General features: G+C 44.1%; 1 protein-coding gene and 1 long non-coding RNA gene across 3 annotated transcripts in view; one reads left to right on the forward strand and one right to left on the reverse strand.

Moving 5' to 3' along the window:
* Dpysl3 (dihydropyrimidinase like 3) overlaps positions 1-23,768 on the forward strand; it is a 113,292-nt gene that overhangs the window by 27,801 nt on the left and 61,723 nt on the right. Inside the window, exon 1 of one of the 2 annotated variants that reach the window (XM_048419346.3) lies at positions 16,254-16,433. The exons of the other annotated variant lie outside the window; for it this stretch is intronic. Coding sequence (XP_048275303.1) covers positions 16,395-16,433 — 39 coding nt within the window. The 5' untranslated portion in view covers positions 16,254-16,394. Of the gene's footprint in view, positions 1-16,253; positions 16,434-23,768 lie in introns of those variants that run through there. 2 annotated transcript variants of the gene reach the window in all.
* LOC146891757 (uncharacterized) lies at positions 2,897-15,520 on the reverse strand. Its single transcript, XR_015005385.2, has 2 exons — positions 15,297-15,520; positions 2,897-5,021 (listed from the first exon to the last, which is right to left on the reverse strand). It is a non-coding gene; the product is annotated as an uncharacterized LOC146891757 (long non-coding RNA).

Here is a 23,768-nt window from a genome sequence, read left to right on the forward strand (position 1 = left end):
GGCTACCACAGTCACTGCAGGGCAGGGGTAGAATTTGAATCCTCATCCTCATCCGCGCAACTAGCAGATTTGGAGTTTGTGTCGGGACTCCAAGGTGGGATCCATGTGTTCCCACAATAGCCCAATAAAGACAACAAATGGATTGTTGCCAGAAGGGAGGAAACAAAGAGGCCTTGTCGAGGAGGTTTATAGAAACCATCCCATGGGAGCCTTCTGTGACATAGAGTGTTGTTGAAGAAGAAGGTGACTATTGGCACTGGCCAGACAGCGCCAGAGTCTGCACTGCAAGGCTGAACTACAAGGCTGTCAGACTGAAGGTGCCCCAGTAGTCATAGGGGATCACCATACTACTTTTGGTCATAGGTTATGACTCAGTCATTTTTCATTTTCATTGGTGGTGTAATAGGAAAGAGAAAGAGTCTACACTGTTAATTGTTCGGCTATTTTTTTCATCTTTTGAAATAAATTTTAGGTAATTATTCTTGGTTCTGTCCATCTGTCCATCAGTCTTCTCTCTCTCTCTCTCTCTCTCTCTCTCTCTCTCTCTCTCTCTCTCTGTGTGTGTGTGTGTGTGTATGTGTGTTTGTGTGTCCATTTGTGATGTATATACATGTTTGCTTGTGTGCAAATGTGTGTGGATGCACATGTGTACTTGTGTGTGGAGGCTACAATATTAGATGTCTTCAGCCGCTGCTCCCCACCTTATTTCTTGAGACAAAGTCTTTCACTGAACCCAGAACTTCTCAGTTCAACTAGCTTGCCTGGCCAATGAGCTCCAGGAATCTGCTTGTCTCCACTCCCTAGCACTGGTATTACAGATAGGCATGGCTGCATCTGGCTTTCTTACCATCTCTTTATACTAGTGATACAACTCAGTTAGCAAGTCATGGTAAGAGAGTCATCAGAGGGTTAAAATGTTAGTGAACTTTCTATGAAAGCATAGTGTCTGTCTTTATCTGTGTAGGATATTTTACAATAAACATTCCAATTATCTACTCTCATCCTGAAAACTTGTACAGTGACAATGGGATTACATAGCACATACCTTGGACCTACTTACAAAAAGACTTTCAACAGTGCAGATAGTTGACTGTAATCAGAGATGTGTAAAGAGAAACTCAGCTTTGTAGTAGTGGAATAGTAAGTGTAGATTCAACTTAAACTGTATCGTAAATGTATAGATATTCATTAATTTTTCCCTTCTCTTCCTAAACAGAGAAAAACGGCCAATCAATCAGTGTACAGTCATCAGGAAACTGTTTATGATAGTGTTTCCTTTTTAAAATTATCACATTAATGGTTTAGTTGTGAGTATGTGTGTCTGTGTATGTATCTGTGCATGTGAGAGGCCGGAAGAGAGTGTTGGATTCCCTGAAGTTGGAGTTACAGGTGGTTGTGATCCTCTCACTGTGGATGCTGGAATCCAAACTCGGCTTCTCTGCAAGAGCAGCAAGTGTTCTTAACAGCTGAGCCATTGATCCTGTCCCACATTTTCTGCTTCTCTCTCTCTCTCTCTCTCTCTCTCTCTCTCTCTCTCTCTCTCTCTTTTTCTGTGTGCATGCGTGCGTGCACACAGGAGGTGAGTGGGGGGAGTAGGAAGGCAACTGGGTGGATTCTGTTCCCCCTTCTATCCTGCGGGTTCTGGGGATAGAATTCATGTTACCAGGCAGCAGGCTCCCTTCCCCTCCAAGACATCTCATCAGCCCTGTAGTAGTGCTGTGGCAAAGTTATCCTACGAGCTATTTCCAGGACTTCTTCCTAGGGAAAGAAAGTAAACCCATGGAATGAAATTTAATGCTGATGAAAACTGAGTCAAAATTCTCTGGATGTTACAAAAGTTGTTTCCCACAGTGGCACTGGCTGAAGCCCTCGCTGTGACAGAACCATCATCCCATAAGCTAGCAACTTTTCTGCGTCACTTTTCCTTTATGCTGGGAGTACCCCAGCTGCCGTGTGAATACTAGTGTTCCTCCAAACTTCACATGCGCAATTTCAGCACTCAGTGTGATAGTAATAAGAGCTGGGGCTCTTGAGGAAATGAGGGATCTGCCATACGGCATAGGAATAGAACCCTCTTAAAAGAGGTTGAAGAGAGCTAGTGGTCCTTCCTATTCCATTCTAGAATGATATAGAAAGCACTGTGTACCAGGAAGAGTCCTTCACCAACACAGAATCAGAGAGAGTATTTATTTTGGGCTTCTGGCCATAAGAAGCATGAGAAATTTCTGTTGTTTATGAATTTCCCAATATACAGTATTTTGTAACAGCTGCTGACATAGACCAAGATAATCCCCATGACAGGCAGAATCAAACCGAGTATCAATAACACAAAACAATTGCTTCTATTGACAACAAGCCCTGGAGGGTTTCACAGGCTATTGTCAAATTTTTGCAGCTATCAGAAAACAGAAATCTAGCCTGGTTACTTTTTATAATATGTAGTAATGAAAAAGGTACACTGCATAATGTTCTGTACTCCATGGTACATAAAGTCCTTATTTAGGGCTGGAGAGATGACCCGGTGGTTAAGAGCACTGGCTGCTCTCCCAAAGGACCTGGGTTCAATTCCCAGCACCCATCTGGCACCTCACAAATATCTGTAGTTCCAGTTCCAGGGGACCTAATAATCTCACACAGACATACATGCAGGCAAAACACCAATACACATAAAACAGATAAACAAATATTTCTTAAAAAAAGAAAAAAGGGAAAGCCCTTATCTAACTGTGTGTGGCTGTGAAGAAAGACTGAGATTTGCTAGGCCCTAGGAAGGACAAGGATCTATTTTCTATTCACCCACTATTATTGGGGCTCTAAAGTCTATTATTTTGGTTATAACTTCTGTATTAATTATTTTTCTCTTGTAAAAGAGAAAGAAAACACTGACCAAGGCAACTTATAGAAGTGAAGATTTATTTGGCTTACACTTCAAAAAGGACAAGAGTCTATCTTGGTGGGGAGCTATGGTAACAAGCTGGCATGGAGGCAGGAGAAGCAAGCTGAGAGATCCCATTTCAGCCCTGAACACAAAGCAGAGGGAGCAAACTAAAATCATGTGTCAAAGCCACCCTAACCCTCCCCAGGGATATACTTCCTCCAGCAAGGACGTACCTCTTAAATCTCCCCGAACAACTCTACCAACAAATATTCAAACTTCCGAGCCTATGGAGAAATCTTCTCATTGAAACCACCACACCTCTGATATGACATTATACAGTGTCAGCTCTTTTCCACTCAGCTATTCTATCCATTTTATAGATAAGGCAAGTAGCTTCGTAAGTCTTTTCGGGGTTGTTAATTCTAAAGGCAAAACGTTGAGAACAATTTAGAAACTCTAACAATGTCTTGGGTTTTGCCTCTTGTGTTCATGTCATTAATGAAAAAGGAATGAGTAGATGGTTAAAATTGCCTGTGTAATCTGTCTGCTTGGGACCCTGTGATTATTTGACATTGGGTATCCTGAATACAGAAATGTAAAGTCTCTATTAGGATTAGAATACAGAGGTAGCCCGCTCAACAGTGAAGTATTCATTTATTAATAAAAGATGTCTCCCCAAAAGAGGACTGATTCTCAACATCTCTAGGACAGCTCCCTAGAGAGTTCCTCAATATCACCTGGTTCCAGGGCATCTGTCTCATCTCTTCTGCGTCTCTGAAGGCAGAGAGCTGGAGGCAGACAGAGCTTTTAGCCCCAGAGCATATACCATAGCTGAGTACAGGAAGCTAGTGAGAAAAAAAATCACACAGCCTGATTTCCTTCCTGGAAACAGATAAGAAACCTAGAGACAAGCCCTGGGGCTGCAGCCTTCGTGCTTCGGCTGGAGGGCTGTTCTGAGTCTCCATCCAGGAATGAGGCTAGCGTCCTTCATCTAGGAAAGCAGTGTTGGGTTCCACACAGTGCATGCTGAGGGTGCCGGGATCAGAATCTATTCCCTGGAATCTTGAGTTCACTCAGTGGCGTACCCAGCAACTTCTGCGCATGTCCTGAAATGGGCTTTTAGAAGACAGTCTCATCTTTCAGAGATTCCGTCTTGTGGTTCAGGGTTCCCATGTGTCGAGTGTGGTGTCCTGGCGAGGAGGCAGTGCCATGCAGACAGTTCACTGCTCCCCTGAGTCTAAACAATGGTACTCTAAATGACCAGGTGCCAGAGATTCAAATGCCCACAAACCAGGCATGTGGTACGAAGAAAGAAAACCCAGAGCCCTGTAAACGAACCCAGCCGTGCGCATTCCGGTTAGTTGAAGATGTGTTACGTCAGATGGAAGGGAGGGTTTCTCAGTAGTATATGCTTGCTGATGTATGAGCGAACTCGAAGTTGCCACGTCCCTACAGTTTTTAGATCTCTTCATATGCCAGCAGTGGTACAGCACACATATTGTTCCAGCGCTTGGAAGGCTGAAGACGGAGGGTTGTGAGTTTGAGACCAGCCTGGGCTGCAGAGAGAGACCTTGCTCCAGAGGAAACAAAAATTCAAAACAAATAAGAAATATAAATTTGCATATGAAATGTATATGTGTTCAAATACCGCTAAATAGAAAAGTATCTCTCCTTTTAAACATCTGATGTCGCTCTTTTGTGCTGCTGGTTGGATTTTCTAGGAAACAGATTCTGAGGACAGTATTCAGGAAGTTGATCAGGGAGTGTTCCTGCAGTTACCCTTTGCTGAAGGGCAGGGGAAGGAAGGAAGGGAAGGCCGGTTGGGCAGGGAGACAAGTTAGCTTCCACTGAGCAGACAGGCAGGCCCGAAACTGCAATGGAGCAGGGGAGCCAGCCCTGCCGTGCTCACATTGGTCAGCTATGGGAGCAGGCTGTCCTTGGTGGGCAGTTCTTAAGCGACTCACAGAGGTGGCTTTCCAGAAATGGTTGGCAGTTGAGAGTCAAGAGCCTTGAGGAGGATGAATTCAGTCAGTGGAGGGATCTGGGAGGAGCTCCAGAGTCTGCTGTAGACAACAGAAAAGACAGGGGCTTTCCCACCTGAGCCATTCCTCCAGCCCTCTGTTCTTGCTTCTCTGTGTTAATTCTGAAAGAAATGATTCCAGTTTTTAGATGGCTCCTCTCTTGAGAGCCTCATGGCCTCCCTTCCACAACTGGTCTTAGAACACAATGATGCCGTTATTGTCTTCTACCAACCATTCAAGACTCCCCTTCCTGTTGTCTGAGTGGTTCACCAGGGGTCAGGACTCCGAGAAGTCACAGGCCCTGGTCATCATGCCCTTCTCAGGTACAAGTTCTCTGTGTCTACATGCTTCCCCATGTAGCATCAAGGTTGGGCAACTTGTTACACTGCCACCATGATATGCACCATGATATAGCAGGCCCTATCTTCCTGATAGGGTTCTATTATGATATTGGGTTTGATTATTATTATTATTATTATTATTATTATTATTATTATTATTATTATTTGCACAAAGCACAGTTTGCAGTTCCAACTTGTAGTTTAGTAGTACCCTTGCTCTGCCCCCTAGTGGAAACATTGCTTCTTTGGTGAAAAGACGAGAATAAAAGAACTGCAGAAATAGGAAATAGGCATCTTTCAAAGGGAGTGAAGGTAAATATTCTTTCTGCTCTGGTTCTTATAATCCATTTTGGACATCTTTCTGGATCTATTGCCACTTAAGGACGTTAATATAAAATGTACATTGTTTCCAGAAAGTTATTGCCCAGTCTTTCCCAAACATTCTCTCAGAATGGTGTGGTCATGTGGTGTTTGACATAACACATGTTACCTCAGACCCTGTGGTCTTTTTTGTAGCTTGTTTGCTATTACCCAGACCCTTTGTTATGCTTTGATATTACATGGGATTTCATGCCAGTACATCACTCAATCCTGAGGCCCTCATGTAGTGGTGTCTTTGACACCCAAGGAAGAGGAATGCCAAGTCCATACTAAAACTGCTTATTTCCATAAAGATGAATCACTGCATCTTCAGATGTATTCAGCTTGTCACCAAGTGGCTGTTTGTGTCTTTGCCAGGTGGTTCCATATTTGGGAACCAGCCAGTATTGTACTCTGTTGTCCTCAAGATAAACATTGATTGCAGCAGTCACCAAGTTAGTGTTGATGAGTGGGTGTTAGTTTCCTGTTGATCCTTTAGTCCTGTCACAGTGTCTGCTCCACTGATGCTACCATTGTGGCACAGACAATCACTTTATCTACCTTACTGCTTAGTGCCTCTTTCTGAATGGATGCTCTCTGGAAGATTTTAATAGCCAATATATAACAAATAGCTCTTAACTCCTGATACCTACCCAAATAGGCATACCCGTCCGTTCCTATCAAAGGCTTTTTCTTACCATTTTGATTTTTCTTTCTCCAGGTCCCAGTCAACACTCTCTATATAAAACAAACCTGTGAGTTTTCTTCCTCCACATTCTGTACTAGAGCGTACAGACAGAAAGGTACTTAGCAATAGCAGTCAGTGATGCGGAAGAAAGTCTGACCAGCTTATCAGACGGAATTGGGCCTTTCAGCTCTCCTCAGGCCCTGTCTCGAATCTTACCAATGGGTCTACTTCCGTTGGTTATGAATGACTGATGGAGTCAAATTATTCTATGATGTCTTTGGTCTAATAGTACCTAGTTCATGGTGGACTTGTCTCTGCTCAGTCTTCGATTTCTACCAGCATTCCAGACCATTCGAGAATTTAACTTTCGATTATGATAGATTTCTCTTGTACCAGTCAGAGAATCTAAATTATCATTCTCCTACTATTATATAGCCTCCAAGAGGCATTTTTCCCCATTCTGGTACTATCACAGTTATTGGGTCTTATTGCCAAAGCATCAGGCCATGCTCGCATAGCAGCTCGGTCATGCTGTGGGACCCTTTCTTATTCTAGACACCATGTAGAAGAGAAATGGCTTTGTTTTGTTTCCATGAGTGGGTTTTAACACATTGGGGGATATGAAACATGCCATCTCTAAAATCTGAGAAGGTTTTTCCTGGCTTGTGTTGCTCTCTGTTTAATGACCTGTCCTCTACTCTGGAGGGACTGGGTCCAGAAACATTGGAAACCATTTCCCTGCCTTTATAGTTTATGTGTCTTACCAACGTCACCAATGTACTTGTAATTTCTTACTTGTTTAGTTGGGTTTGTGTCATGCCATCTATGGATTGTACCACTTACATGCTCAAATTATATAGCAACTTAGATCTTTCATACTGTGTCATGGTGGAGAGAAGTGTAATTAGTATAATCTGAGTTTAGGGCTGTTAGTACATCTGTTGTCTCCTCCAAGACTACATAAACTGTCCTTGACCCCTCTTTCTAACAGAAAGTCATCCATTTGCTAAATTGATGGCTCTACACAATGGACTCGAATGAACAACAATCTGCTTAGAAAAACACATAGCCTCTTGGGTTTGGACTATTACTTAATTCAGTCTTTCTCTGGAAGTTGTCTGGCTTGTATGATTTCCAGATTAGTGAATTAAATGGAGATCTTTAAATGCGCATCTTCCATTTCCATGAGATTAAAAATAAAAATAAACTTTAGGTAAGAATGGGGGTTTGTTTCAGAATCCACTACTGGGTCTTCTGTGCCTGAGGCTAAGAAACCAATGCGGAACTTGTTCTGTCATTTTTGTCCTTTACAATAGTTTTGTGAGAATGACCATTACGTGGATCTGTTCATCTAAGGGGCTAAACATGAGCTATGGGTCCATTTATTACCTATTCTACATGGTTCCACTGTTACAGAGGCCTTTTGATGGTCTTCATGTCTTTGGTTTCCAGTTTCAGCTGAGAGTCCGTTGTCCATCAGGCACCAAGACATCTATGTGTACCCCCTCAGGATAATGTCATCCAACAGGTGTCTGAATGTCAGAGGGTACCTCCTACCTCTCTTGTGGCAGAGACGATTCCTGCTACCAATCTTGACGTAAAAATGAGAATAAGAAGTATTTTCTAAGTTTTTTATATGTAACTGAGAGAAATAAAACTGTGTATTTATATTGAGTCCCAAATACAAGCCCCACCACTCTTCGGGAAACATCTAATTCCACCTCCCTGGTTTTCTCACATGGGGATTTCAGCTGAACGTTGTGGGACAAGAGTGATTTCAGTAAGATAGGAAGATAGTGAAATGGGACAGTGAGGACACAGTACACACCATGGCCTCATCAAAACAAAACATCACCCTGGACCTCTACTCCCAGCCTCAAACCCATATATAGCTGGAAACATGGAATTTCTCTTCTTTTCTTTTCTTTTCTTTTCTTTTCTTTTCTTTTCTTTTCATTTCTTTTCTTTCCTTTCCTTCCTTCCTCCCTCCCTCCCTTCCTTCCTTCCTTCCTTCCTTTATTTATTTATTTAGCTATTTAGTTATTTATTTATTTAGTTATTTATGGAAATGTGACTCACAATAACATCTTTGGAATTCAAGTCAATTCAAGTAAATTGATCAGGCCAAGACAAAACTGTCAAGATTTTCCTGTAGGTGTGAATGTAACCTCACCTAAGTATCTAACCTATGATGGAGCAGAGATGGAGCTCATCGTGTAGTAAGCCAACCCTTCCCTCCTAACCTCATTTACCTGGTTCAGGCCGTTGCAATGAGCTACAGATAAAGCTTTTGGGTCAGGCAAGAAGCCTTCAGGATCACAGTCCACTGAGGAAAAGAGGAAAAACTCCACCCAGAGACACACTAAAGGCTGAATACCTCTGCCCAACCTATTATAAGTTTGATGTCAGAATTAGCCCACAATCATACTGTTTTTATGACTGTACACTTTTAATTACATGGATCAAAGGCAAACTTATTTGCCAGTTTACTTCTTGACTTACTATGTAAACATCAAATATTATCAGGGAACGGTCTCTTTAATTTCATTCTGTCACGTTGGAATTACAGACTAAGATTTTCTTTGTTTGAAATATAGGCAACATTAACATGTTCAAATGACCTGAGGAGATGTCCTATGAATAAATGTTTTTCTATGTAACTTGATAACAGTTCGGCTATCTCACCAAGTCCTGATGGATAGATCCTGCTCCTTCAGTACTTGTCTAGATTTAGATTTATCTTTGAGCTCTTTTTCCTCCATCTTTCAAATAAAAGCCAAAGGGAAATGTTTTCTTATATTAATAGCACAAAATATAAATATGTTCAAAGCCAAAACTGCAAGTGGCATAGCTAGTTCAGACATTTTTAGAGATTAAAAGGTAGACAGAATTTTCCGGGCTTTTCCTCTGTGTATTTGATTAACCTTTCTCGCCATTGGTCCTGCTCTGTTCCATTCTCTATAAAGAAACTTCAGATGATAGAGACAGATGAATTTAGTAAGCATCAAGACATTAGCAGGGGGAATAGCTGTTGCGTAATTAACTTCGGTCTTCTCTTCTTTCTCTACTGCTTTAGACTCCATGCTTGACCTTCAGTTTCCTTGAATTTCTTTGATGTCTCAGCACTCTCCTGAAAACATCATGGTCCAGTTCCCCACCATTCCTACTCCTACCTACAGGTCGAAAGATAGTGCAGCTGAAGGACCGTCTGTCACCGTGCTGATACCCTCTTTCAAGGCATGGCTGCCGATTGAAATTCCATCGAGCTACCCCGTAACTATCCCACTCCCTCCCCCCCCAATCCCTTTCCAGCTCTCCTCTTACCTCCACAGTCATTGTCTCAGTGGATGGCAGAGAAAGCGCATGTAAGGAGACAATTCCCGCACACTACCTCTTCCAATGTACATAGCTGCCTGCCTGGAACTGTGTCCTCCAGAGACTGGGGAGGGCGCATCTTCTTGCTAGCTTGGGACAAGCCTTCCACTTGAACACTAGGTGTCACCTGTGCTGTCTGTTTAAGAATTCCATGAAGAAATTGTCTCATTTCCCTAGTGCCTCCTTATTGATTGTACCATTTGCCGTACAAATACATTGTTAATGTTTTGCTGAATTATCATCTGCTTTATGTGCTAGCTACTACTCCATTTTCCTCTCTCTGCTTATAACAAAATCCTTTGAAATAGTCGTCTGTGTTAGATGTCTGCAAATTCTACCCTGATTTTCTCCCAAAGAGATTCCACTGAGGTTTTGCCCCAAAACAACAAGAAACCCACTCTGTATCATACAGATAATGGCATTCTGTAAATATTACTTTCATAACTTTGAAAGGGAGGCTGGCAATTAATCCCAGAGCTGTGCACAGGATGGGCAGGTTCTTCACCACTAAACTAACCCCAACAATCCTTCACTAACTTAATGCATTATATAACACACACACACACACACACACACACACACACCCCTCATGTGTGCATGCACACATACATGTATACTACCCCACATAGCACTCTAAGATGACTAGAGAAGTGCTCACTTTGGAAGAACTCTGGTCAAAGCCACGCAATCTTGAGAGTGTTTTTACCCAGTGATGAGTTAATTCTTTGTTATCATCACCTCGACTTTCCTTTAAAATCGAAGACATTCTACTTTCCTCGACACTCAGAATGTCACACCCTGACGGTGGTGTCACTCTGTCACACTCACATGTTTTTTCCTCTAGTCTAGCACTGTTGGTTCAAAAGACACTGCAGCTTCAAATCCCAGCTGCTCATCTGCTGGCCCTGCTCCTCACGTGATGTTCACAGACACCTTCCAGACTTTCCCATCCTTTCTCATTCTTTCCACAGATTTCCTAGGCCAGTTTCATCTGCTTGACTGGGCAAGACATGAAGGAAAATTTCCCCTCTGCCCACTAAGGTTCCCAGGACTACACTGACAGGTTATTTATAATGTACACGTCATAATGGTGTAATGATGCACCAACTGTATTTGATTCAGATACTTGTATATCTTGGTTCTGAGGGAGAGAACACAGACTGTAGACAATTTCTAGGGGTCTAAAAAAATAATTTTAGTGGAACTAAATGGGTTTGGACAAAGTCTGTATGACCCAGGGAGTGGAGGGTGAGTTTTATTGAAATGGAAACAGACACATATATGACAAGAATATCCAGGTGTAGTGACAGACTTCAGTGTGCCTTCATATCATCTGAGTTTCATCTTTGGTTAAGGAAGTTTCAGGCAGGAGACTGAAGTGATTTGTTTTCCTTTGGTAGAGCTGTCCAGGGAGACAGGGAACTTGGCAGCAAGTTTCCCAAGCTTTGCCAACAGGAGAGAAGCAAATGGAGGTCAGAGGTACCTGTGTTTGAAGTTAGGGCTTGAAATATCTTGACCCATCAAAGTACTCATCTTTGGGAGCTAGTTCTTGGAACCTCAACAGCATCCTCACCTTCACTGAATTCTCAAATGGAAATAAATAAATAAATAAATAAATAAATAAATAAGATTCTCTCTTATAACCCAGCCACATCCATCAGCAGTACTGATGTTTCTACTTCAAAGGACACCCAGGATGGGACTGTTATTTTGGCACAGGCTAACATAATCTCAGGGGTCCTCTGGTGACTCCTGTGGGTAAACACCTCTTCAAACTTACAAGGAATTTAAGTGACCTCCTCCTCCTCTTCCTAACCTCACTCATCTCCAATATATTGGCAACCATATTAAAACATGTAAATGTTTAGACTCACCTCTTTTCTTAGAATGCCAGCTTCATGAAAGAAGGGATTTGGGGGTCTGGTTTGTTTAAATATTTGTACTCCTCTTACCTTGGCATCACGGCAGAAGTTCATTAAATTGTTAGTTGAATTATACAACAACTCATCATAAAACAACTCTCCTGTGAGACAGGTAACCCGGTCTTCAATTTATGGAAAAGGGAACTGTCTTAGTGGTCTAAACTGTGAAGAGACACCATGACTAAGGCAGTCCTTATAAAAGAAATCACTCAATTGGAGACTTACAGTTTCAGATGGCTAGCCATTATCATTATAGTTCAGAGCATGGGGGCACACAGGCAGGTGTGATGCTGGAGAAGTAACTGAGAGCCCTATGACCCAATTCACAGGCAGCAGGCAAAGAAAGACACTGCACCCGGCACGGGCTTTTGAAACCTCAGAGCCCATTCTCAGCGACATACCTCCTCCAACAAGGCCACATCTCCTAATCCTTCCCAAACAGTTCCACTAACTAGGGACCAAGCATTCAAATACATGAGATGATAGGAGGAGGGGAGGGACATTCTCATTAAAACCAGCAAGGAAACCCAGTTTTAAACAGCAAATGTGAACTGGGGGAGATGATAGAATCAGGAAATCAGCACAATGGACTATAGGTCAATGCTCCTTTTTCTCCAAGTCTGGGTCCTTAAGCAACACACCTGTCTGGACCCCAGTCCATGTTTTCTTCCTTGAAAGCCAATATCAACGGTTTTTAAAATCTCTAATTAAAAACATTTGGTTTTCTATTGCTGTGATAAAATGCCATGGCCAAAGTAACTTTTATAGAAAAGGGGGTTTATTAGGACCCACCTGCAGTGGCATACTTTCTTCAACAAGACCATTCCTTCAAAGCCTCCCCAGAAATCAGCACCAACTGTTGACCAAGCATTTAAACGCAGGAGACTGGGTGGGGGGAATCTCATTCAATCCACACAGTCAAGCTCTTGGTCTTCTCTATAAAGGAGCCTTGATGTAAGCTTCTTTAAAGCCATGGCCTTGCAATCAGTGTTTAGGGATAAGATGTATTCTACTCAGTCATTCTTTGGACTGTATGAGGCCTTGGAATTTTTGGGTTTCACCCATGTTAGCAAAATGTGTCTCCACCCATCTCGAATTGAATTCAGAATTAGAAAACACTAAGCTATAGAGAACCAAAACTAATGTTTTAAAATCTAGACTCCAACTCTTTGGAAGAGTTGCAGAAAAACTATTCCACCTGTATTGTCTTCCTTGAGGTACATTTATTTTAAAAAATTTTTATGTTGACAATTCCTTAGCAATTTAAATGATCAGGGACCTGTTTGAGCCATTCAGCGAATAACATTGACACATTTACTGATCTCAAGGAGCCTATATTCTCTTGAGGGGGAGAAGTCTATTTTCCAGCAATAATACCAAGTGCTGCATTAATAAGTCACATGAAAAAATGTGCTATGGGGATGGACAAGTGGAGATGGGGCTAGCAAGTTACAAATAGCATTCTTCTGAATGAAAGTGGAAAGCAAACTCTACAGTTGGCAACATTACCATTCATGTTTCTAACTCTACCATCTAGAAAAATGATGGTCTTTAGTAAGTACAAAGCAAAGAGTATGTGTGTGTTATGGGCTGTGTCAATAATGAGAGTTGCTGAAGTAAAGAACTCAGCCAAGAGTACTCCTGTAAGCTTACAGAGATGAGGATGGCTTGACAGAGAGGCGTTTCATAGTCTGGATATATTTAAAGGCAGGAAGCGAATCTGCTGACAGAGTGATAGGAAGGGTTAGAGTATGACCGACAAAAGGACACTGAGGATGAAGATAAACCCGTTGCCTGAGCAACTAGAATAGAGTAGCCGTTGACCAAAACTTTTGGGTGTGGCAGCTTTGGTGGCCAAAGTTAAGTTTCTTTGGGACCGACACCAAGTCTCTCTTTCTTTGTGTCCAAGTCGCTCTGTCTCACAGTTTCCTGTGATACTTCAAGCCAAGTCCTACTGTGTATCCAAGGAAAAGCATTCTGAAACCTTCTGTGGAAAACATCACGCTGATCCCACTGCTCTCTTGGCCAGACACAGAGGCAGCCTGAATGGATGGTTGCCTTGTCTTTTTTACAACTGGAATTGCCAAGGAAGGCTTTTTTTCTTCAGTCATCCCAAAGTCTTTTCTTTTTCTTTTAAGAAAGAAGACGATGACTGAAGGGGACAGCTAAAGGGAGGAATTGTTTGCTGTATGCCTCTGATGATGGCAGCAGCTTGAACTAATTAGCTGGCTGTAGTGCATTTCTGCAGCAGTATGATCCCAGGAACACACCACAGCTCCTACTGAGCATGGCCTCTTGCGTTCAGTCTCCACCTCAACAGGTTGAATCAACTCTGCACGATCTACACGATCATCCAGTAGTCAAAAACTGTGTTGGGAATCTAATGAAGGATGTTCTGGATTTCAGTGACGTCATCCAAGGAAATAAAGGCAAAGAAAGCCATGAAGTGAACGGAAATGAAGTAAGGGAGAGAAGAGGGAAGAAGAGGAAAAGGAAAATGAGAAGGAGGAGGAAGAGGAATAGGAAGAAAAAATAAGAATAGTAGTAGTAATAGATTTGTTTAAGATTATCAACATTCAGTATCCATCTCTGTTTTTCCTAAACAAACTTATAAAGATCTCTTCCAGTACAAATTAAGTTTGGAACAATAAAATCCAGGAGAGACAGAGACAGAGAAAGAGAGAGACAGGGAAACAGACTGACACACACACACACACACACACACAGAGAGAGAGAGAGAGAGAGAAGCACACATGCTTTGCTCTGCGTAGTTTCATAGCCCATAGTTCATTCTCTCTTTGCTCTAAATATAACCCTACTCGTTTGTATGTTAGTCCCAAAATTCTTTGTGATATCACAACTCCCTCCCAGTTTGTGGTTTTAGTTTCTATGTAAGAACAAACCCAAATGTTTAGGGTGTTTCTTTGACCCAGTCTTTTCTCTCTTTCTTTTTTCATTCTTTCTGTGTCTTGGAAAAGATTTCAAGGTGGTGACCTTCATTTGGCATTCTTCCTCTGGGCCAGAAATAAATTGAGAAATCATTCAACTTTTCCTTTGAAAATTGCGTTCTGTCCAATTGCCCATGACTAACCGGAAGCCTCGGATTAACATACTAGAGAGGGAGTGTTTGAGGCAATTAGTGTGTCCTTTGATTATGTGATCAGGTTAGCTCATTTCCTGTTTGTGGGAAGCAGAGGCTAGGACATTCGGAACCCTATTTCTGTAGGTCCCTAACATAGCTGTTCTGTTCCACGAAAATCTTCAGTTTAATTGTAAGTTGTCGAGAAGTGTAGCCAGAAGGCCTGCCTTATAGCAATGTCAATGTCAGATCCCTAACAGAATGACTCAAGATTAATGACAGGCACGGAATTTCTGTTCAGTGGAACATTTGGGCTGAGAATTGGAGAGCTGGGGAGGTGATAGGGTACTTAAGAAGATTTTCTAATTTTTGCATAGCAAGCCAATTTTTTGATGTTATTAAAATTGTATGTTTGGGATTTTTTTTTTAGAACTCTCCCTTCCCCCTCCCTCCCCCCCCCCCGCCCCGCCACCACCATCGCTGCGCTGCGCTGTTCCACGCATAGTGGCTTCTCCATTCTCTCTTGGCCTTTTCAGCCAAAAGACATTAGGTACCAGCGCTTCAAAGGCCACCTTTTTCACTCTTGCAAATTGTGTCTTTCAACAATAAACCTGGGATTTTGCGCTGCCTACCTGGCGGGTTGCTCAAAGACAACAACACTGGCAAAAGAGGTCCCCTCCCAATCCCGTGGCTGAACAGGGAACGTGCAGGGCTTCTACCTTCCCACGGTAGAGGTTTTCTCTGCCTTGGTCCCACAGAGCAGCACATGCTCTTTCTTGAGCTGTAAGAGTCAGGCAAAGAATATTTTTAAAATGCAGAGAACGAGCAAGAAGCCTTACGTTGCTCTTACACACATCCATGCCCCGAGTTAAGTTGCTTTGTATTTGTAAGTGCATATATTCATGGTCTAGGAGCACCATACACTGAGTTAAGTGGCATAAAGTCTGATCAGGTCTCTGCTCTCCAAGGGTCGGTGCCTGCTGTTTACAAATACCCTGCGAGCGGCAGAGGCGCCGCCCAGCCCTTGGTTCTAACAAAGGCGGCGGCGCCACACTCCGTCCACAAGTGGTGGAGGACAGTCGACTCCCGGAGATGAGTCCGCTGCCATCTCCTTTTTAAAAGCATAGTAGGGAAGATGGGAGATCAGGGTAGAGAATAGTGGGAGGTGTGGATGTTCCGAGGGGTTTGGCCCTGAAGGCGCATAGGCCACTAGCGTGGCTTCGCCTGGGGTTGTAGCTTCCTTGCCCTGAAAAAGTCCCTCGCGCCCCCTGGTGGCTGAGGAGCTGACTGCTTCCGCGGATCTAGCAAGTAAAGGCGGGGGAGCCTTAAAGGGGGGAGGAGTGGGTGAGGCAGATGCAAAGAAGAAAATCAATAGGGATAAGAGAGAAGAGGGAGGAGTCTTAGATCAGCCATTCCTGCCTTACGGGGTCCCAGCTGGCACCACAAAAGAAAAAACAAAAAAGAAACCCCAACCCGGGCGTGAACGCCAGTGGAGGAGGGTGCGAGTGGCCGGGGGCGGGTCGGGGCGAAGGGAGACCGGGGAGATTTACTATTGTCTCTGGCAGCGGCCGCGGGAGCCCGGGAGGGGGGCGGAGGCGAGAGGAGGCGGCGGCACCGGCCAGTGCACCATTCGCTCCACCTGATCTGGGGCGCTGTGCGTTGAGCCAGACGCACGAGCAGCAGCAGTAGCAGCGAGGCAGGCATCCCCTGCAACCAACGCAGCAACAACCATGTCCTACCAGGGCAAGAAGAACATCCCGCGGATCACGGTGAGTCGGCCGGTGACTCCTCGCCGGCAGCGGGCGGGGCGGCGCGGATGCCACTGGCGTCCCCACCGGGTCCCTCGGGAAATAGGGACCCAGCGCGGTCCGGGTACTGGAGTGTGGCGGTCGGTCCAGACGGCACAGCCGGCGCCAAGCTGGTGCAGCCACCGTGGGGCTTGAGGAAATCAAAACAAAGAGGAAAACCTAAACACTGACTCGGAGAACTTTGGGTTGTTTGTCCTTCTCCACTGTCCAGAGCGCCTGGCTCACAGGGCTCTGCGGATCCCAGTCTCGCCTGGGGATGGGGCGTGGGGATCGGTGTGTGCTCCCGCAGCTTAAGGTGTGCTTTTTGTTGATGGATCCTTTGGGTTTGGCAGGGTATGAGAGATGACACCTTTCTCCACCGACACTTGGCAGCCGGACCGCGCCCCTCTCCTAGCTCTGGTAGTAAGGTTTTGATACAGGCGCCTTGGAGAGGGTTTTGTGGGTGCCTGGAATACCAGTCCTTGGGGTACCCTCCTTTCTCACATTTAAGCTGATCTAGGTCTGGGTGTGTCAGATTCCAGACTCAACAGCTAACGTGGCTGCAATGAAAATGATCAACTTTATTTCACCTTAATCGTTTACCTTTTACATGCCGTTCCTATTCCTCGTCCAAGAAAAGACTGAGTTTTAAAAGAACATTTTAGTTTGCAGTTGCACAACGACGCTAAGTGCATGCGGAGTCCAACTGCCATTGTGTGTTAGACTGAGCCACCGGCGACTGACTGGTGCACCTAGGGCGGGTTAGAGAAAGGGACGTGCTTTTATCAGCTATTGAACAGTTTTCCACCCAGGTGCTGTCGTGGACAAAATACCTCGCCCAGCCTGAGATTCCTCCCTGATGAGTTAGTTGACTTGATGCCCTGAATAGTGAAGGCATATGGCAGTCTGGGATAGCATTAAAACAAAAAGCAATAGCCCATGACATTTGGTGGTTTAGCAAGAAGCAGTATGGTTGTTGTATTGAGTGAGTGAGTGTGTGTGTGTGTGTGTGTGTGTGTGTGTGTGTGTGTGTGTTTTTTAGAGGGATGGGTGGCTACTCCATCTTTGCGAGGGGAACAAAGGAAGTGATAGTTGGTCTCTGGGAGGCTCTGTAGCTGCCCCAGGGCCGACTGCTACCTGCCACCTGCTCAATTTGTAGCGATCTGCCAAGATCCTGCCACGAGCCTGAGTCTGTGTACACTTTTTCCTCTTGTGCTTCCTATGCCATTGAGTGAAGAACCTTCTTCATGCAGCGCATCCCGCACCGCATTGTTAAGAGGCTTATTTGTATTGTAGCATCTCACCTTCAGCGTGCACCTGAGCCTTCCTTCTCTTTGACGTTCGCACCCCACCCCTACCAGTCGTCCACTTGATCCCACCAGGGAAGAAACACTCCCTAGGGAGAATAGCCGAGCTGGGTAGGGAGGGATCTTTTTGCCTGGCAGAGGCTTTGGGCTTGAAGGTATACTCCGGTATCACTACCTGACAGCATTAGCGCTCCACTCTTGGGAAATCATGGTGTCAGTGTTTGCTTGGTACCAGTTGCCTTTGCAAAGAGATATAGAATGTATCACTCTTTGTATTCTCTTTGAATTTAGTTGGGACCTCAGCTTTGTTTTTATATTGGTTACTTTAATGAAGTGATGAGACCAAGTCTCTCCTTCTATTGCAGCTGGAGGTCCGCTGCATTCCACTTATTTACACCTAGTCTGCACTTGCCAAATATCCTTTTTGGGACAGACAGAGTATCATCCCCTGCCTCGTCCAATTTTCAAAGGTCTCATTCATTCTTCTTACAGACCCAGCCTGTGACATGGCATTCAGGACCACACCCATTCCTCTAGGTACCATTTCAGCCACCTTTAAGGAAAGATAAAGACATTTAGCCAGGATAGCTCGCCTTAGAAACCATGGTAACTGTGACTGTGCCCTGCCCTATTCTCAGGAGGGGGCTAGTAAGGGTTCCCTTTTGTCTCTATTTGGATGCTCTTCCCAGGGGTACTTCCTTCATTTTCAGCATGTCTCCCGTTTTTTCTCTGTGCATGGGTGTGGTACTATATACAGCGGGTACTGGAAGCTGGAGCTGCATCTCCTGCAGCTGGAACAAGACTGGACAGTGGGTGTGAATTTCTTCAAGCCAGGCTGCCTGGCAGTCATTGTTAAAACCAGGCAAATGACAAGGAGGGCATGGCAGGGGGTGGGGTTGTCTTTGGGGATAAGGAATCCATTTCCAGATTTTTTTTTCTCATGCTTTGTGTTTGCATTTCTGCAAACAAGGATTCTTCCTTGGAATAAAACATCATTGTTTGTTTGCATGACTATAAGAGATTATCTTCCTGTTACAAGTATTAAAATACCTCTCCTAGACATATGTAAAAAATATAAAAATATGGACACAGCTCTACAAAGATTGAAAATGTGATTAAAGCTCTCTAAATAAAAAAATGTATTTCCTCCTGTTAATATTGGTTCATTTTTAAAATGGCTTAGCTAACCTTCTAAAATTCAAATTAACTATCCTAGTCCCTGTCTTCTTTTCTGGTAAGGCAGCCCCACCCAGTAGCTCAAGTGTCACTATAGGCTGAAGACTGAAGAAGGCAGTCTTGGCGGAGCCTGACCCACTTGTCCCTCTAGACACCATCCTCAGCCATCATTTTGGTAGAAGTGAGGGTTTTTGTTGTTGTTTTGTTTAACTGCTTTCCTTCCTCAGCCTGCTTCCACCGTCCTCATCAGGCGAACGCTTTTCTACTCTCAAGTGTGCATTGGTTTCTTGAGGGCAGGAGGCTGTGCTGTTGCTGGTGGAACGGGGCTGGGGCTGTGCTTGTGAGTAGCTCAGGCGAGGATCTTATTTTGCCTTTTCAGGGCATCAAGGTGAAACGTGTTTTCCACCCTAACACTGGTCCTAGAATCTCAGTGTCAGACACTAGTCATTCTAGTGTCTTGCTCATTGGATTAGGCAAGAGACCTTCTAGGTCAACTGTCTGATACGGTGCTAGCCACATAGTACCCAAGGAGTTATCAGTTCAATGACTGGATGATTAAAAGTGTCTCCCAACCTGTTAGTTTATTCCAGTATTGTGTTGTGCGCATTGCATGTTTCTCCTATTCAAGCCTAGAATCAATACAGTCTGACAGTCTTCTTATCCATATTCTATGGATTTAAGAAAACTTTCAAATCATTTATCTATTATATTTCCTAAAAATATAGCATTTGGAATGATACCTCTACCATGTTAATTTGCAGACTTTTTATGGTGTTGGTCAGTCATTTTCTTTCTCTGATATAAGCTCCGACTTGAAGCTGACCACAGCAATGAGAAACCCCTGACGTGTGGGTACCAGTACTTTCTGTGCATTTTCTTGTGTGAGCATCCACAAAAACCCACTTCATAGTTTAGAGCCTGGAAACCTGGGTAGATCAAGTCAGTTACTCAGAGTCGCACATTGGGAGGAAAAACTGGAAATTGTGTCCATGGCTTCTCCAAATTCAAAGCCATCTTTATGCAGCTGTTGCCTCCCAGAGTCACATGAAGAGCCCCAGAATTCTCCTCCCCACCACCCTGCCTGCTCTGCGTCTTTCTGTGAGACAAACCACAGAGAGGTGGCTCTTTCTAAAAACTAACGGATTTTTGTAAGTAGTGTCTTGTATGTAGAAGGAACTACATTTCTGCTCTCTGGAGGCTGAGTTACCTGTGCGATCCTGGGACATTGTTGGGTGACATACCTAAGAATACCAGCTGGCAGTTTCAATCCAGAGCATAGAGCCTGAACTCTGAGATCTTGCTGGAAACGGAGCTATTGTCAGACTGTAGGTTCAAAGGCAAGAACTTTTTTTTTTTTTAAGAAATGAAAGGGTCCAGTGAACAGGAGGAGTGCCTGTGGCCTTTGAAGGGGGTTCCAAGACTTGACTTTGAGGAAGGGGGCGGTACAATCTGCACCCCACATCTGTGTATCCCTTGTACTTCAGAAGGTGTCTCTTAATGGGAAGAAAACATCAGGAGGTAGAGAATTAGAGTGTGGCGAGCAAAGGAAGAAGCCAGCCTATCCAAGTAAGGAGTCTTGGAAGGGGAATTCCAGAGCGAAAAGCAGACGAAAACCACTTAGGAATGGGAAGCATTTGAGCTAACTGATTGTGGAAATGTTGACTCAGGTCATGCCTGGAATATCTGTTCTGTTCCTCTATACTCTGAGCAGGTATGTCATGACTCCCAGCTAGGCTATTCTTTCTGAAGTATAAGCAACATGCCCCAGGTGTACTAAGAGTTTGGAGTGCCAGTTGCTGTGGCCAAGCCAGCAAAATACTTGGGGGAATTCCAGAGCTTTCTTAAAAGAATTCGAAACTTACCTGGTTCACCCACTAGCTGGTAAATAAAAGTTGTCTCTTTTCATCCCACTGGGCTGATAGGAGGTTCAATGAGCTGTGACCCCCGAACGTGGTCTGTGAACCCAGGGTGTTCAAGATAGTAAATACCAGCTTGTTTATTTCAGAGTGTGAACATTAATAAAGGAACATTTGACAAATGTCTGCTTTGTAAAGACATTCCCTTAGGAAACTTTTAAAACATATTTTCAAACAAAAAAGAATGAAAATGATGTCATATAAAATATTAATAATTTTCTTGCCTTAGTTATATTACAAGTCTGTAGAATTGTGCCTATCATTCTTGTCTGACAGTCAGACAAGAGACCACCAGACTACCTTTGGACAGATCCAGAAATTCCCAAATATGTTTGTTTGCACTGTGCTGTTTCCATCCTGCTCAGCTTCAATCTGACAGGGAGTGGCTCCCCCTTTCCAGCGGGCTGTACACAACTCCCCTTGTAGTGGCCTTTTCTCTACCATTTTTTTCCTAAATTAGAAAAACTCGATTAAATTTGAAAAAGAACAAAACCCCCTTTGTATCCTATATGGCGCTTTGTTCTTTAGCTCTTGGCATGTTTTATAGGACCATTTGTATCTACTTATTACGCTTAAAAGCTGCAACGTGTTAACTACAGTGGGGATGTGTCCCTAGGGTACAAATGTGACTGTTTGATCCAGCCCCTGCTTTTAATCAGAAGGGACTAAAAAGATGTGGACCATCCTCCCTTCGAGGTGATGCTAATAGGTAAGCAGAAACCACCACCCCTACACCCAGTGAAGCTCCCTGTTTCCTCCACCTTCCCTCAGGCCACTGAGAAACAAGTGTAAAAGACCTTGGAGAACATGGTCTTCTATAAGCCCCTCTTTCATTAAATTAATTTCAACACATGTCTGTGTCAGCATACGACACAGAGTTCCCTCCAAAATAAGAGCTCATCTGGTAAAATAAGATGAGTCCTTCCACCTGGCTCTTACTTTGAACTGAATCCCTTTGCGGAGTAGAAATATGCCTTCTCCTGAGGAGGGCATCCTCTGAGCTAGAGCGCTGGTTAGCAAGGTGAAGCTCAAGCACAATGGCGCTATTATAGATCATCAAGTGATTGAGCCCAAACCAATGGAATTACCTTCCGTACCCCACCACAAGCTGCGTGGATTAATTCATTTAGTTCACTGCAGCTCAGGCATACAGTTATATGTCACTACTGTGCGCTCTAGAGAAAGGATCAGAGAGATTTCCTAATTTGACTAAAGTCACGTGGGTTAAAAGAAAGATCCTGGGTTTGTTCCATCCAGAGACAAGACCACAAGACCATTACCTAAGCAAGAAAGCAGGAGTTCCTTGGGCACAAGTGACTACTCCCCCCTCCCCCCTCTAATTCTCTACACCTGGTAGCTCAGGCAGCCAGGATTTGCAGGAGGGGGTGGGGTGAGGAGGTGCTGGCCAAGTGTGTAGCATCACCATTGGAGGAAGAACGGAGCGTCTACCTGTCTAAGACAGTTCTTTCAGGTCTCTGAGTTTCCTTCTGGTTTTTGTCCAGGAGCACGTAGCAGTACAGGATGGAAAGCAGATGCTGGTTTTTGTTGTTGTTGTTGTTTGTTTGTTTGTTTTGTCTCTGTTTTTATTCTTTTTTCCTGCCTTCCTTAACTGCAGATATGGGCCTACAACCCTTTCTCATTCTCTGGCCCTGTCTTTTTCCCAGACAGAAGGAGCCAGGCTCCTAATTCCTTCAGCCAAGCAGAGACCCACCCAGCACTCTAAGCCACATGGAAGCTCCGTAATAGACCGGCCCAGGAACCTATTTGGGACATCTGGAACTCAAAGACAAATTTCTCATGGCTTACTTTTTTTTTTTTCTGCCATAGAAATACTAGACAATAAGACATGTAGGAAAAGAGAGGATTCTTCCCCTGATGATAATATCCAGGATCTTGTACATCTTATACACTCACTTTAATTCTACACTGAACTACAATAGCCACCGCCCAGATTTTATACAGAGAGGCATCCCTTAGTGAGGCAAGCAAGCTCTTTCCTGACCACAGAGCAACAGAACCCTGAAGGGAGTGTCCTCAGCCCTGCCCTTGCCTCTCATTTACCTGAGACTCCAGGCGGCCTCAGAATCTGCACTGATAAACAGAGCTTTGCACTCTCTGATCCCCAAGGTCGCTGCTAATGCAAATGATGGGGGGGGGTGCAGCCCTTCCTCCTTGGTTCCACATTCGCTTAGAAGTTATTAACTGCTCCTTAACTGTGAGTTATTAACTGCTGCTTCCTCGAGCAGGGGAATGCACGAGAGTTGTTGGCTTCGGCTCAGCAGGACCAGCCAACATCTGTGTTGGATAGAAGGGACCCTGGATGCTTTTTACCCTGAAGGTCTCAGGTTTTCTTATTTAGGGAGTGGACTTAGCGAATAGACTACACCAAACAACAGCGGGGGTGGGGGTAGTAATGAGTGATAGGCCCTTTCTATAGCAGAGCTTTGGGTTAATGAAAACTAACATTATTAAAGTGATGCCGTGATTCATTTGCTGTCACTGTGCCTCCTTCAGTGAAGGCTGCCATTGATAAAGGCACAAAGGCGACAATTGCCACAAATCCAGACTAGTCAAACAAACAAGCAAACAGAAAACAGCTCTGAGCCTGTGCTCGCCCAAGCCTTTTTGGCTGTCCACGCTGATATTTTAAATATGATGGCTGCTGTCCAATGGAAACAGCCGCCTCTCAAAAGCCCAGTCATGCCATGGGCTCTCTGGGAGGCTACCAGTGAAGGCCCTGCACTCACATCTATGACCAGCACATATTGGGTCCTCTGTTTAAGGAAAAGGAGCCTCAGGAACAATGCTACATGGATAGATACATTTGACATTGACTTGCAGCATTACTTTAAATAGAGAAGATGACCCGAAAGAATGTGCTTTTTGCTCCTGAACACCAGTCTCTTTTTCACTGACAA

The sequence above is a fragment of the Myodes glareolus genome, chromosome 13, assembly GCF_982192425.1.
Source record: "Myodes glareolus chromosome 13, mMyoGla1.1, whole genome shotgun sequence".
NCBI lineage: Eukaryota > Metazoa > Chordata > Mammalia > Rodentia > Cricetidae > Myodes > Myodes glareolus.